Source organism: Lipotes vexillifer, unplaced genomic scaffold (assembly GCF_000442215.2).
Source record: "Lipotes vexillifer unplaced genomic scaffold, Lipotes_vexillifer_v1.1 scaffold802, whole genome shotgun sequence".
NCBI classification, from domain to species: domain Eukaryota; kingdom Metazoa; phylum Chordata; class Mammalia; order Artiodactyla; family Lipotidae; genus Lipotes; species Lipotes vexillifer.
In genome coordinates this window covers 980625-1000765 of record NW_006790237.1, presented here as the reverse complement: position 1 = coordinate 1000765, position 20141 = coordinate 980625, and the positions used below count along the sequence as shown (strand labels likewise).

The 20141-nt window shown below is 54.3% G+C and overlaps 3 protein-coding genes across 5 annotated transcripts in view; 2 read left to right on the top strand and 1 right to left on the bottom strand.

The window, feature by feature from the left end:
• The window catches only part of ALDH16A1 (aldehyde dehydrogenase 16 family member A1), a 14357-nt gene extending 9480 nt beyond the window's left edge, over nt 1-4877 (bottom strand). For both annotated transcript variants that reach the window (XM_007463358.1, XM_007463359.1), the window contains exons 1-2: nt 4788-4877; nt 288-390 (exon numbers count right to left, since the gene is read on the bottom strand). In XM_007463358.1, the coding sequence (XP_007463420.1) occupies nt 288-390; nt 4788-4877 (193 nt within the window). The remainder of the gene's footprint in view (nt 1-287; nt 391-4787) is intronic.
• Nucleotides 4878-5058: 181 nt separating this feature from the next.
• On the top strand, nt 5059-10336 carry PIH1D1 (PIH1 domain containing 1). Of its 2 annotated transcripts, XM_007463356.1 has the most exons (10): nt 5059-5116; nt 5794-5900; nt 6428-6494; nt 7121-7300; nt 8432-8493; nt 8586-8667; nt 9067-9196; nt 9428-9503; nt 9861-10004; nt 10209-10336. In XM_007463356.1, exons 1-10 carry the CDS (start codon nt 5059-5061, stop codon nt 10248-10250), a joined length of 948 nt encoding a protein of 315 aa, XP_007463418.1. In that variant the 3' UTR covers nt 10251-10336. The 2 variants fall into 2 exon arrangements, with proteins under 2 accessions (XP_007463418.1, XP_007463419.1); XM_007463357.1 differs by lacking the exon at nt 5059-5116 and having other exon boundaries at nt 5494-5900.
• A 3060-nt stretch (nt 10337-13396) lies between these two features.
• SLC17A7 (solute carrier family 17 member 7) overlaps nt 13397-20141 on the top strand; it is a 10241-nt gene continuing 3496 nt past the window's right edge. The window contains exons 1-6 of the mRNA XM_007463355.1: nt 13397-13458; nt 17778-18030; nt 18974-19092; nt 19377-19491; nt 19571-19658; nt 19927-20013. Of these exons, the coding sequence (XP_007463417.1) occupies nt 13397-13458; nt 17778-18030; nt 18974-19092; nt 19377-19491; nt 19571-19658; nt 19927-20013 (724 nt within the window). The remainder of the gene's footprint in view (nt 13459-17777; nt 18031-18973; nt 19093-19376; nt 19492-19570; nt 19659-19926; nt 20014-20141) is intronic.

The window sequence follows — 20141 nt, the reverse complement described above, 5'->3', positions numbered from 1 at the left end:
CCCGTGAGCCGTGGCCGCTGAGCCTGCGCGTCCGGAGCCTGTGCTCCGCAACGGGAGAGGCCACAACAGTGAGAGGCCTGCGTACCACAAAAAAAAAAAAAGTGTTCACAGGGACCTGGAACCATAATTAGGAGCACTGTTATCAAGAGGAGCCAGAAATCGCAGCCTGCTTCTCCCACCAGCTGCTCCCTGCTCTCAGGGCCCTGAGCAGAGAGAATGGTATATTTTTGGTGGGTAAACCTGGGGCCATAGACACCTCTTTCCCACGACTGGGGGATACCGCATACCTGTGATGGGATCCTGGCAAGGCACTGAACTCCTGTGTTCAGGCTTTAACCACCGTCCATTAACATAGTGACCCAAGTGCCGGTCCTGGGTGTCCAGCCAGGCCTGGGGGAGGTGGAGAGAGTTCAGAAAGGGGTCTGAGAGGCAGCTGGAGGAGCTCTATCCCTACCCAGAGTCCTCTGGGAAGAGAATACCCGCCCCCTTTGCCCCATCAGTTATTTTCCCATGTAGGAGGAAAATACACATAAACATAAAAAATACATAACATGAAATTCACCATTTTAAAGTAAATTCAGGGCATTTTGTAACAATACATTCACAATGTTGTGCAACCATCTCCACTATCTACTTCCAGAACATAGGGAATTCCCTGGCGGTCCAGTGGTTAGGACTCCACACTTCCCCTGCTGGAGGCCCAGGTTCGATACCTGGTCGCGGAACTAAGATCCCACGTGGCGAGCAGCGCGGCAAAAGAAAAAAATCCAGAACATTTCCATCGCCCCAAAAGGAAACTCCATACCCATTAAGAGCTCACCCTCCCTTCTCCCCTGCCCCCAAGTCCTGGCAACCACTAATCTGCTCTCTGTCTCTATGGACTGGCCTATTCTGGACATTTCATATATAAATGGAATCCTACAATACGTGACTTTCTGTGTCTAGCTTCTGTCACTCAGCTTGGTGTTTTCGAGACTCATCCACACTGTAGCATGGATCAGAATTTCATTACTCTTTATGGCTGTATGATATTCCATTGTCTGGAGTGACCACATTTTCTTTACCCATTCATCGGCTGATGGGCATTTAGGTTGTTTCTGCCTTTTGGCAATATATTGTGAATAGTGTTGCTGTGAATGTTCACGTACAAGTCTTTCTTCGAATACATCTTTACTTCTTTTGGGCATGTATCTCAGAGTGGAGCTGCGGGTCATATAGCAATGCTCTGAGTAATTCATGGAGGAACCACTAAACTGTTTTCCACAGCAGCTGCATCATTTTACATTCTCACCAGCAACACATGAGGGATGTGTCCTATTGACTTTTACATAAGGAGAATGTGAACAAAGGATTAATAAAACTTGTTCCCCATGGAGAAATGACCTTCTTGAATAGAAATGACTTTCTATTTCCCTGGAAATCTGATACAATTCAGTTATATTTCTAGACAATATTGACCCCCGACTGGTCCACTGCACCTGGACTGGGAAAACGGGGAATATACCATAAATATCCAGTGGGAAGCCAGAACTTTGGGGCTTCCTGGAATGCTCTGCATTCTTGTGATGGGCATGTTCCTTGCCAGGACCCTTGCAATGCCCATGAGACTGTATCACGTGCTCTTTGGGAGGTGGGGCTTTTAAGCCAGGTGACTCCCATACCTTCCCACCTGCAATGGCGTTCCCTCCCACCTCAGCTGTCATCACTCAAGAAGGATGTGACCCTCCCCTACTGGAGACACAGGCCTGATGCTGCCTTGCCAGGTGAAGTTTATTTGGTTGTGAAGTGCCTAACTGAGCCCAAGGTAGGGAGTCCCTGGAGCCTGGGGCCACATGGCCTGGGTTTGAATCGTGGCTCTGAAACTTCCTTGTTGTGCAGTCTTAGCCTGGGTCTTAAAATACCCTGGTCTCGGCTAACCCATCTGGAAGATGGAGATAATCACAGTCTCTCCCTATTTCACAGGACAGTGATGAGAATTAAATGGATCCATACGTGTCACAGGCTCAGAACAGCACTTACTTAAGACTTCCTATTAATTTTATTGCATTTCATTCTCCCTGTCTGTTTCCTGTTTCTTTCTCTCCCTGTCTTCCCTAAATCCTTTCTAAATCCAAGACATCCTTTCCACTTTTTCCTTCTGCAAACTGGTTTTTTTGTTGTTGTTTTTGGCCACTGGCTTGCGGGATCTTAGGTCCCTGATCAGGGACTGAACCCGGGCCCCCTGCAGTGAAAGCGAGGAGTCCTAACCACTGGACCACCAGGGAATTCCCCAAACTGTTTTCTCTTAGCATCCCTGATGCCTTAGTCTCCTGATTTTTCTCTTACCCTACCAACTGGGCCTCCTCATTTTTCTTTAAAGTAAAAATAAATTTTTATCTTGGCTGTGCTGCGTCTTCACTGGGGCGTGTAGGCTTCTTCACTGTGGGCTTCTCTCTAGCTGCGGTGCACGAGTGCAGTTGCCCTGCGGCATGTGGCATCCTAGTTCCCCAACCAGGGTTGAACTCGCGTCCCCTGCGTTGGCAGGCAGATTCTTAACCACTGTATCACCAGGGAAGCCCCCCAAATTTTTAAGTAAAGTAAAAATTCATAAGTTTCAAGTTCAAAGATGCCCCCCCAACGAAAAGACACATTTTTGAAATAGTCGGGCATATATGAACGTGGGCTGGGCACTAGATAATATTAAAGAATGACTGTTAATGTTAAAACGGCCTGGTGGTTATGTTACAAAATGAGTCCTTACCTGTTACAAAATGAGTCCTTACCTGTTAGAAATGAAGATTCAAATACTTATGGGAAAATAACATGACATCTGGGTTTTAAATCACTCCAGGAAAAAAAAGAGAAAACAGAGATACAACATTGGATGAAATGTTGATGATTGTTGACATTGAGTGATGGGTAAATGGGAGTTCATAATTTAAGTACTCTGTGTAACTTTGCAAAATTTCCCCCCCAAAGAAAAACAGAACCCAGAAAGAATGTTCCACGGGGTCCTGGCAGGCCACCCTGGTGTGAGAAGAGGGCCCTGGTGGAGACTAGGAACTCATGACTTGTCTAAAAAGACAGTTAGCTATTGGATCCAGATAATCTTTGTCAGGGTATGTGAGCCAAAGGTTGCCAAACTCTGGAATTTTATTTTTAAGAGAAGCTGGAATCCCAGATGTTTACATGAAATTAGTTGTCCACTAATTCACATTTTTAAAAATAAAGTTCAGGCCAAAGAAAACATGTTTGTTGGTTGAGTCTGGCCCACAGATTGTAAGACTGAGCTGGGGGGCGGGGTGGGGGGGATGGGGGGCATGGGCTCTGGAATCCCAGGGCTCAGGTTCAAATCTCATTTTCACACTTTTTAAGATGTGTTGACTGTTGGCACATTACTTACCTCTTTAAGCTTCTGTCTGCTATCGCTAAAGTAATGACAATAATCCCCTCTCACAGCTGTTTTGGGGATTAAATGAGATCATGCTGAACACAGAGGCTGGCACATAGAAAGCACCCAATAAATATAAGCTATTATCACATTATTGCTATTTCAAGACAGTCCATCTCTAACCAACCTCCGAGTATGGGAATTCTCTATACTCCATCCCAGATCCTCTTATCCGAGTCTACACTATAGTTCTAAATAATCTCATCATTCCCACCATTCAATTATCTTCCTACTGTGAGGTCCCTGTCTCCAGGCCTGAGGCTCAGGCACAAGTAGTATTTGACTCCTGCACATAGCCCAAGGCTTTCCCTCTCATCATCACCATGTGATAACCAAGCCCATAGTTTTTCCCAACCTTTCTGCCACCCTACTCCTCTTGGGTTCACCATGGGGTTGGTGGGGGAGGACAGAGACAGCCAGACCCAGACCCGAGGCATTGTCCTTGCCCTCTCAATACCCCAAACCCTGTTCCTCCTGCATCTCTGCCTCATCTCTTCTCCATCTCTACATTCCGCACCAGGCTCTGGTCTCATCCAGGTGGACCACTGTTCAAACCTCCTCTTTCCCTCCAGAGAAGCCCAAGCTTCTCACACCTAGGTGCTAGAGGGCCCTGTGAGATAAGGATGGCTCCATGGGGGAATTCTGAGGGGGCTGGGTAACTATACAAAATCCGAGGCACCGAAGTTATACATGGGAACCCCAAGATCGTTCTGGGGGACCCTGAGGGATTACGGGAGTCTTAGGGAAGTTCTGAAGTACACGGAGGGATCACGGGAGCCCCACGGGGTTAGTCTGCGGGGTTGAAGGTAATTACAGGAAGCTCTGATGTATTCTGGGATTCCGAGAGTTCCCGAGATTATAGGAACCCCACAAGTATTGACGTGACCCTGAGGACTCACGGGAGCTCCGCGGAGGTCTCCGGACGACCAAGGGAGCCCCCCCAGGAATTCCGATGGACCCCGGGAGCCATAGGATATTCTGAGGAATCACGGGAAGTCTACGCCTGCAGGAATTCTGAGTCCCAGGGGATCACAGGAAGCTCTGAGGCGGCCCTGAAGAATCACAGAAGCCCCTCGGGGGATTCTGCAGAATAGGAGAAGCACCACCTTGAGTTTTGGACCGTGGAACACGACAGCCACTAGGGCTCGCGAGAACAGTCTAAAGGTCTAACAGGCAGCAACCGTAAGGGCTCAAGGGAACGTCCTCCGGGGTGGATCCTAAGGAGAGGCGGGAATCACCGGAGCTGAGAGGGGCGGAGCTGCTGAGCTGCCGCGGTGGATCACGGGAGTCCCCGCTCAAAACTGGGCCCGGAGGACTGGGAAGGGGGATGGGCGGCGCCGGCCGGGCAAGCCCTCACCAATGCGCATGCGTGGCTCTCCGGCACCGGTCCGTATTCCAGCGTGGTGAAGATCTCGCAGGCGCGGGATCCTGTGTGCGTCGCAGCCATCACGCTCCCAGGCCGCTTTCCACTGACTGCGAGACTCTCTCCCCAAGGGAACCTCGAGGTCTGAAGGGCGGCACCGCCCTCTCCAGCCCAAGGGGCGGGGCTACAGCAGATAGAGCGTAATCCCGCCTTAGGACCCGGTGACTCCGCTTATAGGTCTGCGCCGGGAAGTGTAGTTTGGAGCATGCGCATTCCTCAAAGCTGGGGGAGTGGGGAACGAAAATATGGATGCCTTCAAATAGGTACGAGGCCTCCAGATTTAGAAGAGTGGCCGTATTGGCGTCTTCCCATCACCCTGTTGATATTGGAGACCGAAAGTGCAGCTTTTAGCCCGAAATATCTTTACTCGAGAATCTAATCTACCTCTGGGGACGAGGTGATTGTTCAGAGATCAGAAGGGAGTCGTTTAGGATGGACACTGAAGTTAATATTTTAAAAGTGTGCCAGCTTTGCCCAGTAACCTGGCCAGATGTGGCTGTAGGGAAGGAGCGGAAGTGTGGCTTTAATCCACATCGGAAGTGTGTCGTTTAGTGGCTGTCTGGATTAGTTTTGATTGGTTGAGGTGAAGGGCGTGGCTTCAGATTTAGACTAGATTGTTCTGTGATTGGTACCGAATGCGGTTGCAGGATAGATGAAGGAGCGTTGGGGTAGTCGGAAGTGTGGCCTACCCAAGTTCTTGGTTACGCAAAGACCAGAAGAGTGGCTCTCATTTAAACACTTGGCACACAGGGCTTAGAGGGCATCTAGAGACATTGGCTCCCAAGAAATTTGATGCAGTATCTGACCTGAGTGAAACTGTAGTCTCAGGCCAGATTCTTAGATTTTCGTACAGAATTGTGGGTGTCGGGAGTCGGTTGAGGGCCCGGGAACAGGCCTCAGAGTTCGGATCCAACCGACGGTTGTTGCTGAGGACGCCTAGGTCTCTTCCCCAGGGCCATGGCCGACTTGAAGCTGCTGGTACCGGAGCTAAACGAGGTAGAGACGATGAGCGCTGAGAAGGCGCGTTTCGAGGAGCTGCTGCTGCAGGTGAGGACTGAACGGACTCCTGATTGGGAGATTGTGTGTGTGTGTGTGTGTGTGTGTGTGTGTGTACTCAGAAACGGGACTACAGTGTGTGTGTGTGTGTGTGTGTGTGTGTGTGTGAGAGAGACTCCTGATTGGGAGAGAGAGTGTGTGTGTGTGTGTGTGTGTGTGTGTGTGTGTGAGACTCCTGATTGGGGGAGAGAGAGAGAGAGAGAGAGAGTGTGTGTGTGCTCAGAAACGGGACTACAGTTCCCAGAATGCACTGGCGGCGGGGGTGGTGGTGGAGCAACAGGGCCTACGGGAGTTGTAGTTGCTTAACTACTACTACTGCTATGTTCGCTAGTCTCTGGAAGAAATGGGAGTGGGATCAGGGTTGTCCTTCGGGTTCCTCAAGTAGGAAGGGGACATAGTATGTCTCATGCCCTGCCTAGCTCATATACGTAAAAATTGCTCACTAAACATTTGAGGAACAAATGAGGGGGTTCTGACAGCACAAATGCCAAGCCTGGACGTTGTTTTCTTTCACACAGGCCTCCAAGGAGCTCCAGCAAGCACAGACAAGCAGACCAGAATCTACACAGATACAACCTCAACCTGGTGAGAAAGACAGAAACCCAAAGAGAGAGGGATAGAGTCCCAGAGAGAGGTGGTCACAGACTGGGGACAGGGGACATAGGGAAAGGAGAGAGGAAAGAGACACAGTAGTGGTGTATAGAGGCCTTGGGTGATGGGAGTGAACAGAAACCCAGAGAGACCAAGGAAGGGACTGAGGCCCAAAGAGAGGAGGGTTAAGGGGGAGGGATAAATTGGAAGATTAGGATTGACATATACACACTAATATATATAAAATAGATAACTAATAAGGACCTACTGTATAGCACAGGGAACTCTACTCAATACTCTGTAATGACCTATATGGGAAAAGAATCTAAAAAAGAGTTATACATATATATATTTATAACTGACTCACTTTACTGTTCAGCAGAAAGTAACAACATTGTAAATCAACTGTACTACAATAAAAATTAAAAAAAAGAAGAGAGATGTGGGGTGACTAGGGGGACAGGACTCAAAGACAGAGAGTCAGAAATCCCAGGGGCAGGAAGGGGACCAGACCCAGAAAGTGGAGGACTAATACTCTAGGAGGGGAACAGATCAAAAGAAGGATGGACACTGAGACCCATGCAGAGACAGATGGTTAAGGACAAACCCATTCCCATCAGGTTTCTGCATAAAGACCAACTCATCTGAAGGGAAGGTTTTCATCAACATTTGTCACTCTCCCTCCATCCCTCCTCCCGCCGACTTGACCGAGGATGAGCTGCTTCAAATGCTGGAGGAGGACCAAGCCGGGTTTCGCATCCCCATGAGTCTGGGAGAGCCGCATGCCGAACTGGATGCAAGTCAGTGCCTTGAGAGGACCCAGGAATCTAGCCCCCTCGGTCCTTTCTTCCCTAGAATCCAGGGCCCAGGACCCTCCTCCCTCGGGACCTAGAAAACTGGCACCCCTGTATTGATCCTTTTCCCCATGGCATATCCCTAGCCTCCTGGGCATCCAGAACTCCCACTGGACAGTCCTGGTTCTGCTCACCTGGCCAGGCTGGCACTTCTCCCTGCCCCACCCCAGGGCAAGGGAGGGCTGGGCAGGTGCTCATTAGCTGATCTGGCTGTAATCCTCGGCCAGCCCTAACTCATCCCTGTTTTCTCCTCCACCCTCTCCCCTGTCTCTGTGTCTCTACCTTGTCTCACCTCTGTCTCTGTGGAGTTTCTGTCTCTATATCCTTGTTTTTTCAATTCACATATGTCCCCTGAAGCCTCCTGGGATGAAGCTTTGGCCAGTGCCCTGGGGAGTAGGGACTTATCAAAACCCAGAACCTGCCCTTGAGAAACTCTCAGTCATGGGTGAGGATGAAGGAGTCAGATGTGATTTCAATGTGGTGTGACTCTGTGCTGTGCTCGGGGTGGGGTGGGGGGCCTCTTCACTCCCACTGAGGGATCAGGGAAGGCTTCCTGGAGCAGGAGACGTCAGATATAAGATTTCAAGGAACCAGAGCAGTTCATCAGGCCAAGACAGAAAACAGGGTTCTAGGCAGAGAGGACAGAGGGGTCCAGAGGCCGGAGAGAAATGATTGAATTGAATTGATCAGTAATCAAGAGTGATTGGAAGAAATTTAAAGGGATGAGGTTGCTGGAGAAGTGAACTCTCTTCGGGTGGGAGGGGCAGACCTCACAGGGCCTCCAGTGCCAGGCTGAAGGACTCAGTCCTCCCCCTGCGGGTGCTGGGGAGCCTTGAGAGGACTATGAACTGGGGAGGGTCAGGGTCAGCTCTGGGACATGGTGGGGAAGGACCAGAGGGGAAGAGACTGGAGCTGGGAGACAAGGCTGGTATGAATCCAGACTGGCAGGTGCGTGTCTTGACTTCCTAATGTCTCTGGGTCTGTGGCTGCTATTCTTGATTGTGTTTTCCTTGGCTGTGCCTGGGCCGTGGGGTTCCCACCGAGGGCTGGGGTCTCACCCCCTTTCTCTCCCGGCAGAAGGCCAGGGTTGTACCGCCTACGACGTAGCTGTCAACAGCGACTTCTACCGGAGGATGCAGGTTGGGGGCGGGGCTGCAAGGGAGGCCTGGGCCGGGGCCTCTCCCTCCATCACCCAGCTCTCCCACATCTCTTCTCCCTCTTTCACTCCTAGAACAGCGATTTCTTGCGGGAGCTGGTGATCACCATTGCCAGGGAGGGCCTTGAGGACAAATACAGCCTGCCACTAAATCCAGGTGAGGGGCGGGGCCTGGGCCACAGGGAGGAGCCAAACCCGGAGGGGCTTGGGGGTGGCCCCTGGGAGAAGTGGGACTAGTGTGGGCAGGGATTATATTAGCCCCTGGGCTGTGGAGTTCAGGGAGAGGGATGTGTGAGTCTTGGGAAGGGGGAGAGGGAGGAGGCAGGGGATTCCAGATAAGCAGCGGGGTCTTGAGAGCCTCGAGGGGCGGGGCTACGGCAGGCACGCCTCCTAAAGTCAAGCTTGTGGGTGTGGTCAGATCCCTGGTATCCTTGGCAGAGGGCGGAGCCTCTCCCTTGAGGCTCTTGCAGTGCAAGACCCCCTTCTTCCTCTAGGGGAGGGAGCAAAGGACACCCTGAGCCATGTGACCTTTGATCCTGTGCTCCTTCCCCCTCAGAGTGGCGTATATTGAAGAACAGACCTTTCCTGGGCTCTATCTCCCAGCAGAATATCCGCTCCCAGCAGCGTCCTCGGATCCAGGAGCTGGGGAACCTGTACATGCCCAACTCCCCGAGACCTGAGAAAGGGTGGGCATTCAGTGGGCTCCCTATCTCCCGTCTCCCCGACATTCTTTGGAATCTCTCCCGCCATCCTGTAGGTGTCGGTGTCCTGGGGCTCTGGGAACCCAGAGGGAGGAGAAGCAGAACTCCCTCTGGGAAGCTGTGCTGAGGCTGCAGTGCTGGGAGGGAGAAAGAGAGGGAACGGCCCTGGTAAAGACCTGGCGGCTCTTCTGAGTTCTGGGTCTGGTTCCTCCCCAGCCCTGAGAAGCCTCACCTGAACCTCTGGCTGGAGGCCCCTGACCTCCTCTTGGCCGAAATTGACCTCCCCAAACTGGTGAGTGCACCCTCCACCAGAGTAGGAGAATGCGGTCTGGAAGGGTCGGGGTCTTGGAGGGGTAGTGATGCGGGCTTGTTGTCGGACCTGTGTGAGCCTGGCCAGTGCTGCGCTCTGAGCAGTTGCCTCCTCCATCCCATGGGGGCCTCAGGCCCACTTCTGGTGCTGTCCTGAGGATGCCCAGTGCATTGTAAGTGCTCAGTCATAAACCTGTAATTACTGTGTCCCACCTTTTTCTTGGGAGGTGAGACTCTTGAAATATGGTATCCCGACACGCGAGAGTTCTCTCACTGATCTGTGTTCTTATCGTCCTGTTGCTGGGAAGGGAAGGGTGGGCTGATTCCACTGCATCCCCAGGAAGGCGCTCTGGGACTGTCCCTGGAGATCGGGGAGAATCGCCTGGTGATGGGGGGCCCCCAGCAGCTATACCATCTGGATGCCTACATCCCCCTGCGAATCAGCTGTGATGAGAGCAAGGCAGCCTTCCATCAGAAGAGAAAGGTACCTGGGGGGCTGGGGGTTGTGGGGAACCAGGGATACTCGGGGACCTGGACTCTGGGTCTGAGGGGGGAGGGGCTGGGGGTCTGGATCCTGGGTCTGAGGGAGGAGGGGCTGGGGGCCTGGACTCCTGGGTCTGAGGGAGGAGGGGGCTGGGGGCTGGATCCCCAGGTCCTGAACCTCTTTCCCCTTCCTCTCTCTCCTCAGCAATTGATGGTGGCGATGCCCCTTCTGTCCATGCCTTCTTGACTGGGTGTCTCCCTGTGCTTCTACGTGGAGGGAAGAGGATGGTGGCTTTCCTAAAATTGAAATAAAAGATTTTTGCCTTTGTTCTGTGTCTGGCTAGGAGTAAATGGGGAGTGGGAGGGAAGAGGGACATTGGACTGGAGTCCCATGGAGGTCACTCCCCCAGCTCAGGCCTCGTCCTCTCCCCCGATCCTCTCCCTGGCCTCCTGGCCTCTAGTCTCTCCCCTTGTTAGTCTCTCTCAAGGCCCCAGAGCTGCCCTTGCCCCACTCCTGTTCACAGCCCCTCTTTGGCTCCCCAGTGCCCCTAGGAGAAAGCCCAAGCCTCTCAGCTAGCACTCAATGTTCTGTGCTGTCTGGTCGCCTACATGTTCCCTTATTTTTTTTTTGCCCACTGCAGGGCACATGGGATCTTAGCTCCCGACCAGGGATCAAACCCATGTCCCCTGCAGTGGAAGTGTGGAGTACTAACCACTGGACCGCCAGGAAAGTCCCCCTTCATGTTCCCTTGTGGCCTCTTCCTCCCAGTCACTCAGGCTAGTCATACTGAGCAGTGTCCTGACCACACCTTTTCTTAGTTTCTGCTGTTCCCCTATTTAGTATCGTCTTCTCCAGTACACCTACCCAGGTCTACTCCAGTACCTCTGGTTGTGTGCCCTCACAGGGCACATCTCCTTACTCTACACCCATGCCCGACCCTCCCAGTCATCCCTTTCAGTGAGCTTTTCCTGGGAAGCTTTTCAAACTTCAGGCTTTCTTTGACCTTCCTGGCTGAGTTAGAATCCTTCTCTGGTGGGTCCCCAATACCCAGTGATACTCTCATTAGAGCTATGTCCCCTATGGTGTGCCAATGCCTGACGCCTAGTAGGAACTCAATAAATATTTGTTGAGTTTATGAATGATTGCCAACACACCTTCCATAGTGAATCCTAGGAGGATAGGTAAATGCAGGAGCCTCGGGTAGATGTTGGAAGAACAGCAAGGAGGCCAGTGTGGCTGGAACTGAGTGAATTGGGTGGGGAAAGAGGGATTAGATGGTGAGAAGGTGAAAAGGTTTGGGTATGACATTGGGTAGGGTCCCTTGGGCCTCGGAAATAGCGAACTTGGGCGCCGTGTCCACCAGAGGGTGCAACGCAACTTCAGCCCTTTGTCTCAGAGAACTACAACTCCCAGCGGCCCTCGGAGTAAGCGGCCCTTCAGAAGCAAATGTTGAAGTTCAGCGGCCGCTGGGACTTGTAGTTTGCATGGGAACCCTCCGTTGGAGGAAGAAGAACTCATTCCCGGGTCCCGAAAGTGTAGGGCTGGGTCCTTTCTGCTTTCCTCGGTCTCCATGGTGATGGTTCCGGCGAAGGCCCGGGATTTGGCAGCTGCTGGGCCCCCTTCCCACTCCTTCCTCCTCACCATCTGCTCCACCTTCACACCTGGCCCGGAGCCGCGACCGCCGCCTCCGCACCCAGACCGGGGATTCTGTCACCACAGGGTGGCGCGTGTGGACGAATCCGCGGGCTACTCCTCCCTCAGACTCTGGAGTCCGAGCCCCAGGCTCCCTCCTCCCTCTGACCCAGGAGTCCCAGCCTCCAGCCTCTCCTCCCTGACAATCCGGGGTTTTCTCAAACATAGGCAAAATTGTGACACTCAGAGGCCCAGCGAGACAAAGCTAGAGGCTGCGGCGGGCAGCGGCTGCCGGGCTCCCCCTTCCGTGGCGCCCGCCCGCCGCGCCGGCTGCTCCCTCCCACTCCCTCGCGGACCTGTGTCACATCATGAAAATTTAATCCCAAATGTATTTTTGGTCAGACCCAGGGAGGCAGTGAGGGAAGGAGCACCCTCCTGGGGCCTGGATCTGGCGTCGGAGAGAGGGACTGGAGGCGAAAGCAGCGGGGCAGGACCTGCCAGCGGGCTGGAGACAAGTCGAGGTTCAACCCCAGAGGGGCGGGGCTGGAATTCAGGGGTGGAGTAAGAAATCAGGGGGCGGGGACAGATCCCGGGCGGGGCGGGGACAGATCCCAAAGGGTGGGGCAGAACTCAGGTGCGGGGAGAGGACTCAGTAGCTGGGGACAGAACTCACGGACGTATTCCTGGTGCCGATTCCAGGGGGTGTGGGCAAAAATCAAAGCAGGGACAGATCCCAGGGGAGGGGACAGAACTCAGGGGTGAAGAAATATCCAAGGGGACACAATTCAAGGGGTGGGGACAGAACTCAGGGTGGGGAGAGAACTCAAAGGGCGGAGATAGATCCGAGGCTAGGGAGGGAATAATGACCAGCAACTGGGGGTGGGGGGAGTATAACTATAAGGGATGAACTCAGATGGGAAGGAAATCGGAAATGAAGGAATTGGAAGGGGGGATGCGCCTAGAGGGGAAATAGAACTGGAGGGACATGAAATTCAAAAGGGGAAAATGGAAACAGGTGGATGGGAGTCAAGGGCGAAGAAACTGGATGGGGAAGAACTAGAAGGGACAATGGGTGTATCGAAATGGGGGTTGGAATCTAGGGAGGGGGAAGGAATTCCCTGAATGAGAAAAGAACCCTCTGAATGAGAAAGTTGGAATTGAGGATATGGCGGCCTGGGGATGGAGGGCGCTGGGCAGGATGTGGAACTGAAGGGCACAGAAATTCGGAGGGATAGGGCTGGGAGGATGAAACGCAAAGGAGATTCAGAGGAAGATGAAACTGTAGGGGATGAAAATGCGGGGACGAAATTAGGGGGAACTGAATTGGGGGTAGCAAATCTCAGATGGGGAGGAGAGAAAATCTTGGGTAGAAGGAGCTGGTGGGGGATGGATGAGGGGGGAGTAACTCCGGGAAGGAACAGGACTGGGGGCGATGCAACCCAGACAAGTGAGTTCAGAACCCAGAGGCGTGGTCTTGGAGTGGAAGGGCGGGGCAAGAACCGGCATGGGGAGCTGCGAAAGGTGGGCGGGACTAGAATACAAGGGGCTGGGTCTAGCATGGATGGGCGGGGCCTCTCCTTGCCCCACCCCACCCCCGACGCTGAGTCCAGTGACAGCCCCCAGACAGCCCGCACTCGCAGCCTCCTTCCCCCCGAGCGGAGCTGCGGGGCCGGCCGGGCCGGGGCGGACCCCGGGTACCCGGACGCGGCCGCCCGGGCCCGCGGCGGGGGGGGGAGGGACCAGCAGCAGGGGCAGCCACCATGGAGTTCCGCCAGGAGGAGTTTCGGAAGCTGGCGGGTCGTGCCCTCGGGAGGCTGCACCGGTGAGCACGGTGGGGGTCCTGGGCGGGGAAGAGCGCTAGGGTCCGAGGAGGACGCTCATTCCCACCTGGGCGCAGTCGGACAGCTAGACAGACGATACCCATGGGTGGGGGGGCACCCATCTGTCCAGTTTTCTCCCTCAGTCTCCGACGGCGCCCCTCTCCCTAGTCTTGTCTCATCCATCATTCTTCTGCGCCCCACCCCATCCCAGGCTCGGCTCTTTTCTCTGGGATTATATATCCCCCTCGTTTGGGCCTCTGACTCCCTCCCCCGCTTCTGGGTCTCCGTTCACCTATCTTCTCTCTGCCTCCTCTCTTGAGATCTCTGTTCCTTCTCTCTTGGTCTCTGTTTCCTTTCATCTCTGAGTCTGTCCCGCTCTCTGGCCATTGCTCTCACTAGTTCTCAACAACCCCTCTGTCTAGGTCTTTGTCGCTCTCTCTCTGAATCTCTGTCCCCCAACTCCCTGCCCTAGGGTCTGGGTCTCTGACCCTCTCTCTGCGTTTTGATTTCTCCACCCCGGATCTCTCCATCTCTGTGTGTTTGTCTGTTTCCATCTCTCAGAGAGTTTAATCTCAAGCTAAATCGGATTGGGGCCCATTGGTCCTTGTCCTTGAGGAGAGTTAAGCTGGGAGGAAGAAGCCAGGGTATCCTGGGTCTCTAGTGACGAAGGGAGTTGCCGGCCAAAATTAGGCTCCTGGCTTCCCAAAGGGTACAGGCTAGAGCTCAGAGGGACCTCCTTCCAGCCAAGGAGATGACCCCAGTGACCTGGGTGTCCCCAGAGCAGTCTGGACACCTCTCCCGACTCTCTCACCCCCAACCCCAGCCCTGGCTCCAAGTCAGAGAAATTACTCAGCTGCGGAGAAGCCTAAAAATATCTGGCCACAGTGTGGGGAGGAGATGGCCTCATCAGCACCATGCCCCTGCCGCCATTCCCTCAGACCCTTGGGTCCCCTTGGCCCACAGCTCTGATCCCATCTTTGATTGACCAGCTCACTAGACCATGCGAGTCCTTCTCTAAGTCTACCACTAGTCCTGCTTGCTGCAAATCACCTCCTAGCTCCAAAGTTACCCCACCCTCCAGTAACGTGAGAGATGGGAAAAAAGCTGGACAGAAGGGAGGGGGCAGGAGGATGACAGTGATGGGAGAGGGGTGGGGAGATGAGATAACCTCACCCCTTCTTTTCCTAATCTTCCAGCCCCTCCCCACCCTTTTTCTCACCTCCTTTCACGAGTTTCTCAAAATACATCAGTGTGAAGTCAGGAGAGGGAGAGAGACGTGCTGGTGGAGGGGCTGGGAAGGGGGACGGCAGCGGGAGCGATGTGTTTCTCAGGCCCTCTCCCTCAGTCTCCGTTTCTCAGTTTCTCTGTGTTTGGGTTTCTCTCCATCAGTCTCTGCCTTACCGTCACCTCTCTGAGCTGCCTTCTGAGTCCCTAGAGACCCCAGAGTTCAGGGCTCCCACCAGGACAGTCACCAAGGAGGCCAGAAGAGCATCTGAATCCTGGGGTTCACTTTGACGGTTGGCGAGAGGGGGAGAATGCCCTGTATTGGACACAACGCCCTGATTCTTTTTAATCCTCTAGACAAAGCTGGGAAAACTGAGGCACAGTTGGAAAAGGGGGGGGAACAATGGCTGAGTAAATATGGCATCATTCGAACCCAGGTTCAGTCTCCCTACCAAGTCTGGGATAGAGGCTGCAGACTTCCTCCAGATGAGTGATGCTGGAGTGGGTGGAAAACTCCCTCAGACCAGGAAACACACGGTAACCCAGGTGACTTGGGACAAGGACAAGGGGGGGAAGGGGAATACAGGAGAGACAGGAGCCAAAATACCTCCTTTCTGAGAGCCAGGCCTTGGGAGGGGTGATGTTGAGGGCCCCATTGCTACTCTTGTGTGTGACCTTGGACATGGTACTTGCGCTTCCTGAGCCTCAGTTTCCCCAGCTGTACAATAGGAAGATAAGGGAGAACCGAAGGGATATAAGAGGACAGAGGGGGCTTCCCTGGTGGCGCAGTGGTTGAGAGTCCGCCTGCCGATGCAGGGGACACGGGTTCGTGCCCCGGTCCGGGAAGATCCCACATGCCGCGGAGCGGCTGGGCCCGTGAGCCATGGCTGCTGAGCCTGCGCGTCCGAAGCCTGTGCTCCGCAATGGGAGAGGCCACAACAGTGAGAGGCCCGCGTACTGAAAAAAAAAAAAAAAAAAAAAAAAAAGAGGACAGAGACCTGGGAGGGGGGAGAGGGGAGTGGACTGAGAATCTGGAAGAAGCGGAGCAGAGACCCAGAGAGGGAGGTTGAGACACCGTTTACATTTTGGTTACCTGCTTCCTAAGTGCTGCTTTTCCTCACCACCAAGTCCCTAGACCTGAGTTCCAGGCATCCAGAGAGGGAAAGGGACCCCATCCAGCGTCTCCCCTCTCTGTTCTTGTCCTCTGTGAAGCATTGGGGCCACCTTCATCTCTACATCCCTGGTTCTCTTCTTCTGAAATGATAATATCACCTTGAAGTTCCCTCTTTATAAGCTCACATTCTACTCTTGCCCCCATTTTATAGGTATGGAATACTGAGACTGCCTCCCTCGGTTTAGAAAGCCTTGATCTAAGATCTATGTCCTAGTATTAGCAATGAATATCACATTTCAGGGGCTGCAATCATATCTTGAGTTTCAGAGCCAAATAGCATGTGAGAGCAACCTGGGTCAAATTCTAATCTCATTGGCTGGCCTGTTCTGATGGGGGGGCAGTCCCTACTACCCTGTGCTATTCATTCTGGGGCTTCCATTCCCCTCTCTCTGGCTCTCTGCTCAGGGTCTCATTCTGCATCCCCCCAGGTTCTGTCAGCTCCCCCGTCCTTTTCTCCACCCACCCCCTGTTTCTTAACCCCCTCCTCCACTTCCTTAAGTTCTAGGATGGGGAGGGCTGCTGTTCTCATCTCTTCCACCCGCCTCCTCCCAGACCGTCTGGCTGTTCTTTCCTCCCCCGTCCCAGTCTCCCTCGCCTCCATCTGTTCTAGCCCTTACTTGGGATCCAGCCCGATCCCCTGGCTGCCTCCCTGCCTCGGAGAGGGGCCGCACCTCACAAGTCATATCCCTAATCTGTCTCTCCTCACGCTCCTATAGTCTCTCCATCTTTCTCTCAGCATTCTGGGTCTCTGCCTCTATGTTCTCTCTCCTGGGTTTCTGTCGCTACCTGACTTTGGGTCCCTCTCTGGGTTTCTGTCCCTTTCCTTCTCAGGGTCTTTGTGCTGTCCCCCACCTTCTCTCAGGGTCTCTGCCCCTGTCTTATTCTCTTCTTGACTGGTTGTCTGTCTCTCTCTCTCTGGATATCTGTCCCCTTCTCTCTGGGTCTCTCTCCTTCCTCTGTGTCTCTGACCCTCTTTCTCTCAGCCTCTGCACTCCCCACCCTGTCTCTGTAGCCCTCCTTTTGAATCTGTCCACACCTGTCTCAGGGCACCTCTTTCTCCCTGCAGCCTCTCTCTGGATTTGAGGTGGCCCTCCAAGTACCCTATACATCATCACAGACTCAATCCTGGATCCAGAACAGGCGGGGGCGAGAGCCTCGCTGGGGACTGAGCCAATCCCCCTACCAGGGCCATCTGTCCCTTGCCAGGACACCTCCCACCACTCCTCCTCCCTACCCCCTAGGCTGACAGCCTGAACTCAAGGTTCTCCAGGGATATCCAGCTGGGCTGCTGGATTCCAGTGCCCTGGACATCTCTGCACCCCCAATCCCTGGGAATGGGCTTCCGGTGGCTGAATGGAGTCAGCTGGATGTCAGGCCCACAACTGATGCCTGGAAGCAGGGAAGGGCGTGCCACAGGGGGCAGGGGAGGAGGGGGGACCGTACATATAGCAGACGTGGCTGAGAAGCATCTGTTCTTTTGACACCTTTGCTGAAGCATCTCCTTAGCGCCTTTTGTTTCCTCAAATAGGCTCATATCTGGAAGAGGGGGCTGGAGAGTGTCTCTGGACCTTGGTGGGGAGGGCTGGGGTCACAGGGTTTTGGATCGCAAAGGGTAGCCTGGGTCTAAAACAACTGAGTCAAGAGGTGACAGGGCTGGGGGAGAAAGGAACTGAGGAGTTCCTCACTCGAGTCTTAGGAAGGGCCTGGGGGTGCGAATTCCTCACCTGAGGGAGATTGAGACCGAGGTCCAGATTCCTGGATCCAGCGGGGGAGAAGGGGGTCAGGGGCTGGACCACTGGGGAAAGAGGGAGTGCGGGCTTAGAATCCCGGGTCTTGAAAAGCAGATTTTGCCCTGGACTGTTGTGTCATGGGAGGAGGGGGCTGGGGACTGGACGTCCGTGTCTGACCCTTGCTGCCTCTCAGTCTTCTGGAGAAGCGGCAGGAAGGTGCAGAGACGCTGGAGCTGAGTGCTGATGGGCGCCCGGTGACGACGCAGACCCGGGACCCGCCGCTCGTGGATTGCACCTGCTTTGGTCTCCCTCGCCGCTACATTATCGCCATCATGAGCGGCCTGGGCTTCTGCATCAGCTTCGGCATCCGCTGCAACCTGGGCGTGGCCATTGTCTCCATGGTCAACAACAGCACGACCCACCGCGGGGGCCACGTGGTGGTGCAGGTAGCTCGGGGCGGGCGCTACCTCAGGCTGCTGATAACACTGCCCACGCCCTCTGATGACGTCACACCCGCCCACACCACACCCCTTACACACCACAGCCTGAGTAGCCCCGCCCATTTGTGCTGCCCCCTCACCTCCATCTCATCTCGGGGCTCTTCCCTTCCTAAGCCCCGCCCCTATCTAAATGAAACCCCGCCCCTATTTGTTTCAGGTCTCTGATTTCAAAATGCAGACTGCCCGTCATTAGGTTCCCTATGTGTTGCCCCTGCTCCATTTTGGGCCTCCTAGCAACTCTACTACACCTGCGTCCCACAACTGTTCCAGTGTTGCATCTTAATCCCAGGCGCAACTTAGGCTCCACTGTGAATTTTGATTCTGGATTTTCTGAAGTTCCACCGTTGCTTAAAATCCCTCCCCCATCTGCTCTGGTCGTTACCTAAAGCCCCGCCTCATTTCAGACTTTCTCCCTATTTTAATTTCGGTATAGGCCATGGCCCTGCCTCAGAAAAAAATTCCTGATTTGGGCTGTGGGCTACCCGCCCCTTGTTCCCTTCCAATCAGGCCCGACCCTTTGGCTACTTGTCCCTGCCTAGACCCCATCCTGGTCAATCAGCAAACGGTTGGTACGTTGGTTAAAAGCGGAGAAAGAATCTCCACCCCCATATATGGGCCCCTAGACATTCAGAGAAGGGACCCTGAGACAGGGAAGCAGGCAGAGCTAGGCTTCTAGGCAGCAACAGGCCCCAGTGCTAAGGTAGTGCGGTCCTAGCAACATGGAGGAGCAGAGTTGGGGTAGGTGGCACGAGCTCTGATTGGCAGGTGTTTTGAAGGCGAGAGGGGATCCTTGTTGCTGATTGGATGAGGGACTGTCTGTGGGTGCTGATTGGTGGAGGAGCAGAACCTGGGGCAGAGATGCTGGTTTGATGTGACTTTTGGCCCACAGCAAGCTCAGTTCAGCTGGGATCCAGAGACTGTTGGCCTCATACACGGCTCCTTTTTCTGGGGCTACATTGTCACCCAGATTCCTGGAGGATTTATTTGCCAAAAATTCGCAGCCAACAGGTATGGGGTGGGGTCTCAAAGTGGGCGGCAGAGTGTGGGTGGAGTTAGAGGGTTTGGCCTTGCATTTGGGGTCTGACCCCGGGAAAGTGGGAGGAGCCTGGGTTCTGGACCGGGGTCCTAGAGAAAGGCGGGGCTTGTGATTGTGGAAGGTGGGGGTCACAGAGAAGGTGGGGCCTGGGGTTCTGGGGGCGCAGGGCCCCGCCTGCTGTGGGAGGAAAGGGCAGAATCCTAGGTATGGCGGGTTAGCTGGACTCTTTTCTTGGACCACGAACTCTTCCTATCAGGGTTTTTGGCTTTGCTATTGTGGCTACCTCCACTCTAAACATGTTGATCCCCTCGGCTGCCCGTGTCCACTATGGCTGTGTCATCTTCGTGAGGATCCTGCAGGGGTTGGTAGAGGTAAAGCTCCGCCCCCTATGACCCCCGCCGCCGTTCTAGCTCCACCTCTTCTCGTTGACTTTGGCTTTCTCCTCCCTAGGGGGTCACGTACCCCGCCTGCCACGGGATCTGGAGCAAATGGGCCCCGCCCTTAGAGCGGAGTCGCCTGGCAACAACAGCCTTTTGCGGTGAGAGGAAGGGGCTGGGATCCAGCCTTGTGGGTCTGAGGATGTAGGGGGCTGGAATATGGACTCTTAGGTCTGAGGAAGGAGGGGAATGAGGGCTTGGACTCCCGGGTCTGAGAGAGGAGGGGGCTGGTGACCCAGACTGAAGTATCTGAGGGAGGAGGGGCTGTGGCCTGTGCATCTGTGTCCCAGAAAGGTGGGGGCTGGGAATCCACTCTATTGCATTTGAGGGAGAATGGGACTCTTCTCCGTCCTGTATCATCCCCTATAGGTTCCTATGCTGGGGCAGTGGTCGCGATGCCTCTCGCCGGGGTCCTGGTGCAGTACTCAGGATGGAGCTCTGTGTTCTACGTCTACGGTGAGGGGCCCGGACGCCTGGGTCCGGGTGGCGCTGGGGCAGAGAGAGGCCGGTCGTCACCTCGCTTCCATCCCCCTCCTGACCCCCCCCCCCCGGCAGCTTTGGGATATTGTGGTACCTTTTTGGGG

Coding starts and splice junctions, on each gene's coding strand:
- PIH1D1 (XM_007463356.1), top strand. CDS start 5,059: ATGCGCATTCCTCAAAGCTGGGGGAGTGGGGAACGAAAATATGGATGC. Junction 5,117..5,793: donor ATATGGATGCCTTCAAATAG/GTACGAGGCCTC, acceptor GAGGACGCCTAG/GTCTCTTCCCCAGGGCCATG. Junction 8,494..8,585: donor ACTTCTACCGGAGGATGCAG/GTTGGGGGCGGG, acceptor TTTCACTCCTAG/AACAGCGATTTCTTGCGGGA.